This window comes from Daphnia carinata, chromosome 1 (assembly GCF_022539665.2).
Source record: "Daphnia carinata strain CSIRO-1 chromosome 1, CSIRO_AGI_Dcar_HiC_V3, whole genome shotgun sequence".
Lineage (NCBI taxonomy): Eukaryota > Metazoa > Arthropoda > Branchiopoda > Diplostraca > Daphniidae > Daphnia > Daphnia carinata.
Genome location: NC_081331.1, coordinates 12,314,632 through 12,324,129, shown reverse-complemented (window position 1 = coordinate 12,324,129; position 9,498 = coordinate 12,314,632). Strand labels below are relative to the sequence as shown.

The window sequence follows — 9,498 nt, the reverse complement described above, 5'->3', positions numbered from 1 at the left end:
CATGATACTAGAGTCATCGTTGACAATTTGAGTAGCTTTCAGATGGAACACACGGAAGAGATTTCGTCTTCATTCTATCGAAAATCTGACCTGCCAAAGAACTAGCCCCGACTACCAATATCTATTTTGAATGATCAGCGTTTGACGTTCTTTAACCAATAATGTAGTTTTTTTCTAGGTTAATGATGCTTATTTTCTTTCTTCACAATATTGACCGTATGTAAGATGCACTCTCATTTCGTTTCATTAATTTTTGTGTGCATCGGCCATATATTATACCGGAGGGAACTCTGTTCGTTGGAAAAGGGTCTTCCGTTGGAAAGACAGGTCCAATCCAATTATATACAGACATCAGCTGAGAAGGCTAAAATATATTGGATGCCAGTAAAGTGCTGCAATACACCACTATGTCTATACAGATGGTGGAGGAAAGCTTTTTAAAACAATACTTTTTTTTTTCCTCTCTCCTTTTAAGCATTGAATTTCAAAAATTGGCTTTTATATATACTTTCCTTTTCAATCTCATTTAATTTAATGCTGCTCTCGTGTTCCTGGCGCCACGTCCCGTTTCTTTTTCCTCTGTATAAAACTGTACACTGTGCAAAATTATTATTCTGATGTTTGGTGTACGTACTGACGGTTTGTGCGTCTCTCTATTTAGTCTTTAGTGGTAGACATCCTCGATCAGTTTGGATTTCTGGCTCTTGACACACGTACACACAGGCGAAAAAAAAAAAGAATTGCATCAATCAATTGACTCTTGCGTGCTGCGCATCATTCAATTGCTGTATCAAGTCTTTGTTGAATACGTTATTTGATTGATGTCATTAAGAATGAAGAAGTTAAGCGCATTGGAACATTTCGGATGGATTCTTTTGTCAATTGTTTAGTAGCGTTTCTTATATGGGTGTAGAATTATGGAATGAGGATTCATTCCAAAATTAGGAGGGTGGAGTCAAACAAATTTAAGATTGGCTTACGTCATCATATTCATCCAGCCTGACATCTTGTCGCTTAATGACGTATTATTTCTAATACGTTATAATCCGCCATTGTTTTTCTTATTTTGTGTCATCTACTTTAGAAATTAAATTTGGAACTTAAAGAGCAACCCGTTCTCGTTTCATTTTTCTAGTGCGCAGTTTTTTCTTTCTAGACAAATCAGCTGACTTTTCTCCCCGGTTTAGTTCTATCCGTTACGCCCTCCTCCTTCCGTCTGTTCGTTGCTAGGTGCTGCGTGTGCGTGCGTGTGTGTGTATAAATCGATCAAATAAAGAGGGCGCAATCTAGAGTCCAAAAGAATAAAAAAAAAAAGGCGTGGCCGGTTCTTTTCTTCTCTAATCGAAACGAAGATGTTAGACAGGCTTGTGCATTATTTAAAAAAAAAGGGGGGAAATTCGATTTACGTGTGCGATTGCGGTTAGAGAGGCAAAAACTACGGGCGAATGCTGCTGCGTATGTAATCATCAAGGTTGCCCATCGATCAATCCATTTATCTACCACAGAACACATAACTTGTTTATACTTACACATAATCTTCTATCTTGCCAGAGAGACAACACAAACGCAAAAGAATGCGCAGCAATAAAAAGAGGACGAATTAAAAGACTCTCTTTTTCCTCTTCATTGCCGTGCACGACCCCTTTTTCGGCCCGATCAGCATCCATATATTGGCATTCCACGCTGTTATGCATATGAAGAAGATGCCTCAGCACAGTTCCCCCTTCTTATTGCACAAGATTATTGATTGATTGAACCACACAGTCTATCACGTTTCACCATAGACTATTATAGCGTCCCCGACCGAGGAGATATTGCTGTAGGCTAAAGCAGATGCCTCATAGGAATGCTTAACTATTACCAGCAAATCAAACGGATCTTTTTTTTCATTAAATTCGTGAAGCACCATATGACTGTCACAATATTATACAACGTAAACTTCCCTTTTTGTATGCGGCCGATCTATTTAAATATGTGACTTGTTTCCTTTTTCTAAGCAAACAGTGCATAGAAATTATATGTAAATCCCAAGCCCTCCCCCTCAAAAAAGCCAGCAGGTTATATCGGATAGACAACGCGTATGTATGAACAACAGTTGAATTCAAAACAGCGTTTCAAACATGCGCAAATATTTTTCAAATGTTTTTCTTTTTTTTTTAATATCGCCTTTTTATTGACTTATCGATCCTTGGTCTACACACACATCGTATGGTCCACGAATATCGCGGTTGTACATGTGACTGGCAATATTGTATGGACGTATGCCATGGCATATCGACATGTTTCAATTATTTACGTATACAAAGGTCGAAATGATATGCTGCATGTCATACTGAATCACATCATCTACACGAGCGAGGGAAAAAAAATAAAATATAACGCTCATATTTTTTTCGATTCTTTCAAACTCGATCGCATTGGATGATCAACTGCTGACGATGACCCCGGAATGAGTCGATCTTTTTCGTCATCTTCGCTGCTGTCCGACATTTCCGCTGGATCCTATCGATTCCGTCAAGAAAAAAAAAATGCGCATCAGATCGATATTCTCATTCTCTACTGCACGTCGTACGCAACAATGAAATATGTTCAACCTTAATGCATTTGAGCAGATTTTTGCTACTGGCCCAATTTAACAAACCCCTGGCATTTGCCAAAGCCTTTCTTCCAATAACAAAGCAAAGGATACACAAACAGTATGGGCTGAAAAACAATTACCTGGACGGTTTCCGGTGTTATTGCAACAACACGTAACAATCGCGTAGCTTTAAGGCATTCGGTAGCTTTGGTCCTATAGTCACCGTGACCTGTTTACACAAGAATCACGACATGTTGAACGGTCGTATATAATCCCGTACAAATAGTAGTAAACGTAATACACCTACCACTTATCAGTTGAGAAAGGTCGACATTGACGAGTTTTTTATGTTCAATATCAATGGCCTGGAGTCCTGCCACATCGTAAGCCGCCGATGCCGTTCGGTAAATAATTTTCAACACCCAATCATTTCTGAAACGTGATAGAGATTGATGTTTTAAAAATTAGTATGCATTTGATAACATTGTTATTATTTTACTCAGAATAAGCGTTGACTAGATGGCCTGCGACGACCTCTAATAAAGGGCGCCATTCAACTGGGCTTCCCGTGACAGGGGTCCCTAAAATTGACGATCGTAAGCTCATTAAACGTGTAACTTAGGCAATGAAATTTAGTCAGCTGGTTTACCTATAAGAACGGCGTCCTGGACGATCCCTCGACCTTTCTCACCTTTTCGTTGCAATTCCTAAACAGGAAATATTTTGATAATTGTTAAGAAAACTCGCTTCAAATAAAAAATGAAAAGATAAATGGCAGGTAAGGGCTAAAAACGGGTGTAAGGAAGCGGGAAAGGGTACGGTTGTGCGGCAATTGAATGACAAGGGCGGCAAACTCACGTCGGATCGATGTGAAACAACAACAAAAAAGGACAATGAAACAGACAAGAGAGATAAAATAGCGTTTGGGCGAAGGGAAAAAAATAAATTCTCATTACTTTGAGGCAGAAATAAATTACACGAGCACCAAGGCTGAATCCGCAAAGAGTGACGGGTCGACGTCCGAAATTGCCATCCATCAGCGACTCCGCTAACATTTCTCCTACCTGAAACAAATGAAAAAAAACTATATATTTTTATACTCATTAAAGTTTGTGAAAATCAAAATTTGTTTAACTCTTCGCTATGTAATTAGACAAGCACTGTTTTAGAAGTATGCAGTAAATGAGGCGCATAAACATAAAATAATTAGTAGTCTGCCGAATTTCAATCAAGTTCCTGCGTCTCTTCTTAGACACCACAAAAAACAAATGACATTTCCGATACATTTCTGAACGAAGACGCACAAAAAACAGTTGCCGCCTTCCTCTCCTTGTTTCCAAGGTTTCTATTTTTCTTTCTCTCTTTTACTTCCGAATGCATGGCATCATGGCACGCGTCAAGTTCCATTTTTGCGCAATGTGTCACCAACTATAAAAAAAAACAGAAAGAGACAGAAAAAAAAAAGTTTGGAACAGATCCCAGCGAATCGTGCCGTAGATATACAACCGGATAACAAAACCACTCTCTTCTTGCGTTTCCTCATTAAGTTTTACGTGAAAACGGAACGAACGGGTGCGATTTTTAGAATTTTTTTGTTATCACTCCTGTTTTTTTTCTACGATCCTTCCGAAAATACGACTAACAACCAGTCACGATCTTCAAAATTAAAGCGGATAGACTATCAAGATCTTTTTTGTTTTTTCTCTCTTTAAAGAAATAAAAGAATGGGAAAGTTTAGAGCGTGAGCTTATATATACAACACGCGTGTGAAAGAAAAAGGGGATCGATCGAGAGTTGCGGACTCCAGTGCGCAATGAAAGGCTCGTCTTACCTAGAAAACATTGGTAGCAGCAGTCGGGAATTCGAAACGCAGAAAGAAAAAAAGATGGGCAACGAGAGACTTGTTTCGTAATAAACAAAAGGAAAAAACCTGAGCGCTCCGGTTACAGCAAACGTTCCACGGGTTGTCGATGATGGACGTCAGACTAAGGATCTTTTATTGTTTCCAAAGCAAATCCATAAAAAAGATGGAATGACCTAAAGATAAAATATATATTTCTTTTTTTACATATTATAGTAAACTTACTGTGCGGGGAAGAGCCACTGCCGAGATCAAACCTGGACAAAAAAGAAAGTCAAAATTAAACTTTAAAAAGAAATGAAGTGAAATGGTATACCGTGAAAGATGGTCATTTTTAATACTTCAGTTGCTGCCATCGAAATGGCCATACTACAGATGGTATCGATTGCTTGGCCCATTTCTGCCAGATACTTGGTTTCGTACTGCAGTCCGTACTGCTCCCTGGAATGAATCAAGCCATCAAAGGGTTGCATCAGACGCTGTCGCTGAATGGCTTCGTCTTCATCCGTGTCGCTATTTTCGTCGTCAGTGACGTCGCCCTTTTCGCCGTCTTCGTCGTTACTTCCTCGACTAGTGATTGGTGGAAGCCAACCAGGAACGGCGATTGTAACATTCAATCGGGAGCCTTCTCCAGGTGAAAGAGGAGCGAAAAAAAACTCTTCAACGTCACCCACTCGCTTGTTCATCTTGTAGCCCGAGACGCCAGCTCCGGCGGCGCCGAAAAGTGAGCCGACGACGGCTGCTCCGGCAACGCTGCCAGCCGTTGCTGCACTACCCACACCTAATAAGTTCATTAATTAAATGATAGAACTTCTTCCAGAGCCAATTTTAAAAACATAAAAGAAGCAAAGTTGGTTAGTCGATTCATCGTGTTTAGAGCGTCACTTGGTTGCTTCTCTGCGCGTCTTTTACCAAATTAAAGTTAAACAAAAACGTTTTCAGCCAATACCAAAGAGAGTTGCCAAACTTGCGCCAAGAAGTGGGGCTACTAAGCCGCCCGTCAGACCGAGCAGGACGCCTCCGCCAACGGAAGCTGCGCCAATGAGAGCGTACTTTTTGGCTTGTTTCATTTTCGCTTGCTTTTTTTGCTCATTTTCCTCCCTGTTTTTGTTTTGTTTAAAATTTAAAGAAACAGCCGTAATGAGCATAATGTAAAGTTATGTTTTTTGTTTTTTATAGGAGGCACTTAACTTACTGCGGAGATTTAGAGCCGGGAGAGAAGTTACTAACTCTCTGAACGATGGCGTCTTCCAACATTTCAAAGTGCTCGACGCTTAATCCAAACAGCTCAGTCGCCCAATCGTGAAGGATCACTCTGATACGGGCGTCATACTTCCCTATGTGTGCATGTCATAAAATTGTTTAATTTTAAAAACCCTTTAAAATACGTGTAAAGATAAACGAATGAGCTCGTATTATTCTATACCTCTCATTAAAGTCCACTGTAAAGCGTCGTAAACCACGCGAGTTCCATCGCGATGGAAATCGGGTTCGTCCAGCAACATTTCCACGTAAGGATCCTTCGTGTGGCCCGTCTCATTTTCCATCAGCAATTGCATCATAGATTCGCACTTTTTTTCCGAATTATGAATCGAGAGTTATTATTATTGGCCGCCAGATGGGAGGTTTTAAAAATGATATCTAAACAAAATGAAGACGAGAATATTTATATTACCCGCATAAGATTGAGATGCTGGAGCAAACGATGCAAGGATTGTTGCCGAAATTCTAGATCACACGATTCGCTGTAACGTTCGTTTAAACTCAATGCAAACAAAGAAGCGTAGGCGTAACGTGTAGGATCACTCCATTTTGCCATTTTTTGCCACTATTTTCAGCCACTTCAAAGAAAAACTGTGAGAATTGTAGCAGGTGATATGTCGGGATATCATACCAGTTTATTGGTTGAAGAAAAGACAGACATGGCATTACTAAGCTTGGGGAATTACTATCGTAAATGGTACGATAAGGTTACCACGACAGTGGCTCACGATAACACGAGGTCTGCTGATTCGAATTCTAATGGGGACTCGTTTCGTAGTTCAATCCATAATTTTTCTGAGGTCGACATAACAGGCACGGTTTATCTTCTTGGTGCGTAAACTGCAATTGACAAGCTGTTTCAGAACTGAACTCGACGAGAGGAAGCCCAAGTGTTGATCTACACCCGCATGGAAAACAGTGGCGGGTAAAAACAAAGAACGTCTAATTTAGAACCAATTGTGTTCAAGGACCGCGGATTTAGGTCGCCTTGAATAAGCAAGCGTAATTTTTACGCAAGGCTAACGTTAGAATCAACAGGACGTATTCACGATTTTTCGTTGCTAGGCCAAGATCTAAGAACAGCAGACGACAGCTGTGCTGATTCGTATTCCACAATGGCATCGAATCCAGTTAATGTTCATTTGCTACATGCCGCAAATAATTCTGATGGTTTGTCTCAATCTCCTGCACTGTCAGCTCAAGCCATTAATACTATCCATGACCAGGAATGTAGTGGAACACCGCTTAATACACCATGGAGTTGGTTTCTAGATAAGTATGTGTAAAATTGAAATCTCCTTCCCACATGCAGCATCTGCAATTGATGTCTCTTGTTTATTAAATGTTATTTTCCCTTTTGTTTTTCTGAAAAGAACTGTTCGCGGAGTTTCTGCCGCAGAATACGAAGCAAATTTGAAAAAAATTTACACTTTCTCTAAAGCAGAGACCTTCTGGTCTGTTTACCATAATATCCCTTCAGTTGCAGAAATTCAGATGAGGTACAGTTATCATCTGATGAGAGAGGAAAGACGTCCACTGTGGGAGGAGCCTTATAACCGTAATGGTGGCACTTGGAAGATAAAATGCTTCAAACCAGACACAGTAATCACCGTAACTGTTACTCGTAGCCAAACAAAACCTAACCACACCTCATTTTTTTATGTTAATAGGTGACTATCTGGAGAGAATTGCTACTTGCAGCTATTGGAGAACAGTTCACAAATTTTGTGGATCCTGAAGATGACATCTGTGGAGTGTCTGTATCTGTCAGAGAAAGGGATGACATTGTCCAGGTTTGTATATTAAAAAATAATAATTCCAGTCTAGATGATCCTTAGCATTTTATTAGGTCTGGAATGTGGACAGCACAAAAGCAGACAAAGCCAAAATTGTTCAGAAGATTCAAGAGCTATGCCCCAATATTGAGTTTCAGGCAGTCTTTTACAAGCGTAAGGACAACCAGTAATTCTTAAAGCTTTTTTCTATTTTAATTTTAACAATATTTACAGCTCATCAGACTCACCATGCATATGAGGGAGTCAAACATTAAAGAAGCCCATATGCTGCCACGCATACAATTATGGTGGGGAATGTGCTACTTCGCAGCACTTATTGCGCCACACATTTCCCATCTATCTTTATTGAGTTCTTTAGATATTGCGTCATATTTTGTTTCTAATGGTTTAAAAGGAATCGTTCCCATTAGGGTAAGGGTAGTACGCAACGGGCAAACTGTTACCCCCTTAAGTTGATCCGTTTTATCTTTGAAAGAGTATACCTGTACATTGAACGAAATTGGCCATATATGTGTAAATACGAATCAAATACACGCGGTAAAACGTTATTGTCACATCGTTTAATTCAATTATTCAAACCATTTTAACGTTTTCGTCCACCGCCTTTCATTTTCTTGCCTCCCTGTCGGTTCTTGGGACCTCTTTGTCCACCTTTGCTGTTCCTGTCATTGCCGGAGTCCTTTTTCATGTTGTTCTTCTTAGTACCACTCTTTTTTCCTCCAAAACCAAATTTGTTTTCTTTTGATTTGCGCTTATCTTGGCTTTTACCTTTGCCTGGGCTCTTTCCTTTGCCTTTTCCCTTGGTTAGGCCTTTGCTCATTGGTTGACTAGGTACAAATAAAACATAGGTAAAAAAGGTTCAATGGAAATTGATGGAATACAGATTTGCATTACAAGACTTGTTTGAATTCATTCTTTTCTTTTGTCTTCTGTTTGGTGATTTCAACCATATTTTTCTTTTTGCCACCGTCATCATCAAGAAAGTCAAGCGACGCCAACTTGCCTTCACGGTACTGCTTGACTTTAGAAAGCAACTCTCTCTTCTCCTTGGCGCGCTGCAGACCAACTTCAACTTGGACCTTTTTACCATATTTCTTAAGTTCTCTGAGTTTTTTAACTTTCTGGCATTTTTCTTGAGCCACTTGCTGAGTAAGGATTCGTCTTTTGACCTGATAAACATTTTACATTAGTTTACACTACACAGAAGAAAGGTTGTAAGCAAAGAACCTTCAACATGTGATCATCTGACTTTGCCATTTGAGCAAAGTAGTCTTCTGGTCTTCTGGTGGGGATGCCTAGTGTTTTCAGCCTTGCAAGCCCTTCTATAATAGCACTCTGTGCTTGACGGTAGAACAATGTTTCTCTTTGAAGATCATCTACAATGCGATCTCCAGGAGTTTCAATCTTGTATGTTGGTTGTGTTTCCTCCTTGCTGTTAAGAATACCATCAACAATGGGGTCCAACTTAGTTGTTAAATCAAGACGTTCTATCCAGTCAAGCTTCAGAACCATATCATTGAGTTTTGCATTCAGCAATTTCTGAAAAAAGCAGAAAGCTGATTAATTCACCAACAAATATTTAATGCCAATGCACTATGAATTTACAGAATTGTTGGTGTATTGTCTTGGAGCCGGCGCTTTTTGGTTCAATCCAGGTTTCACTTCGCCACTTTCAAAGGCTTCAAGAAGCTGAGCGTAACACAAAAATGTTTACTAAAATGTAACGGAATAAAAGTTATTGTTGAATACCTCTTCATCCGAATCAATGTCAGTTTCTTCACTCTCTGATTCAAACGTTTTCACGGGGAGTTTTTTCTTCATTTTGAGATACTATTCTGGAAGATTGCTTTTCTTGTCTCTTGCACAGAAGACCACGAGTTGACGGCAATTGAGAAGCAGAAGCTTTTCAGTAAACACGTGTTTTTACGAATCGCTCTAGCGAGAAAGCTATGAAGCTCATCAAGCAAATCTCCAATCGGTTTCGGCAACCAGTGAAACCG

The 9,498-nt window shown here is 39.8% G+C and overlaps 3 protein-coding genes across 4 annotated transcripts; 1 reads left to right on the top strand and 2 right to left on the bottom strand.

The window, feature by feature from the left end:
- Nucleotides 1–2,159: 2,159 nt before the first annotated feature.
- LOC130691495 (transmembrane and coiled-coil domain-containing protein 4-like) lies at nt 2,160–6,553 on the bottom strand. The gene is made up of 13 exons (XM_057514453.2): nt 6,115–6,553; nt 5,866–6,010; nt 5,635–5,776; nt 5,389–5,540; nt 4,756–5,220; nt 4,665–4,696; nt 4,509–4,571; nt 3,535–3,642; nt 3,228–3,285; nt 3,078–3,159; nt 2,886–3,010; nt 2,719–2,807; nt 2,160–2,502 (listed from the first exon to the last, which is right to left on the bottom strand). Exons 1-13 carry the CDS (start codon nt 6,256–6,258, stop codon nt 2,383–2,385), a joined length of 1,725 nt encoding a protein of 574 aa, XP_057370436.1. The 5' UTR covers nt 6,259–6,553; the 3' UTR covers nt 2,160–2,382.
- A 97-nt stretch (nt 6,554–6,650) lies between these two features.
- On the top strand, nt 6,651–8,041 carry LOC130691515 (eukaryotic translation initiation factor 4E type 3-like). Of its 2 annotated transcripts, XM_059496118.1 has the most exons (6): nt 6,651–6,721; nt 6,784–6,978; nt 7,076–7,304; nt 7,373–7,495; nt 7,552–7,651; nt 7,712–8,041. In XM_059496118.1, exons 2-6 carry the CDS (start codon nt 6,818–6,820, stop codon nt 7,750–7,752), a joined length of 654 nt encoding a protein of 217 aa, XP_059352101.1. In that variant the 5' UTR covers nt 6,651–6,721; nt 6,784–6,817; the 3' UTR covers nt 7,753–8,041. The 2 variants fall into 2 exon arrangements, with proteins under 2 accessions (XP_059352101.1, XP_057370457.1); XM_057514474.2 differs by having other exon boundaries at nt 6,667–6,978.
- Nucleotides 8,042–8,045: 4 nt separating this feature from the next.
- Nucleotides 8,046–9,407, bottom strand: LOC130691510 (probable rRNA-processing protein EBP2). Its single transcript, XM_057514468.2, has 5 exons — nt 9,248–9,407; nt 9,104–9,187; nt 8,726–9,037; nt 8,393–8,667; nt 8,046–8,325 (listed from the first exon to the last, which is right to left on the bottom strand). Exons 1-5 carry the CDS (start codon nt 9,317–9,319, stop codon nt 8,082–8,084), a joined length of 987 nt encoding a protein of 328 aa, XP_057370451.1. The 5' UTR covers nt 9,320–9,407; the 3' UTR covers nt 8,046–8,081.
- Between the last annotated feature and the right edge of the window lie 91 nt (nt 9,408–9,498).

Coding starts and splice junctions, on each gene's coding strand:
- LOC130691495 (XM_057514453.2), bottom strand. CDS start 6,258: ATGGCAAAATGGAGTGATCCTACACGTTACGCCTACGCTTCTTTGTTT. Junction 3,643..4,508: donor GCTGTAACCGGAGCGCTCAG/GTTTTTTCCTTT, acceptor CATTTGTTTCAG/GTAGGAGAAATGTTAGCGGA. Junction 3,011..3,077: donor CTAGTCAACGCTTATTCTGA/GTAAAATAATAA, acceptor ATCACGTTTCAG/AAATGATTGGGTGTTGAAAA.
- LOC130691515 (XM_059496118.1), top strand. CDS start 6,818: ATGGCATCGAATCCAGTTAATGTTCATTTGCTACATGCCGCAAATAAT. Junction 6,979..7,075: donor TGGAGTTGGTTTCTAGATAA/GTATGTGTAAAA, acceptor TTTTCTGAAAAG/AACTGTTCGCGGAGTTTCTG. Junction 7,496..7,551: donor AAAGGGATGACATTGTCCAG/GTTTGTATATTA, acceptor GCATTTTATTAG/GTCTGGAATGTGGACAGCAC.
- LOC130691510 (XM_057514468.2), bottom strand. CDS start 9,319: ATGAAGAAAAAACTCCCCGTGAAAACGTTTGAATCAGAGAGTGAAGAA. Junction 9,188..9,247: donor ACATTGATTCGGATGAAGAG/GTATTCAACAAT, acceptor TGTTACGCTCAG/CTTCTTGAAGCCTTTGAAAG. Junction 9,038..9,103: donor GACAATACACCAACAATTCT/GTAAATTCATAG, acceptor TGCTTTTTTCAG/AAATTGCTGAATGCAAAACT.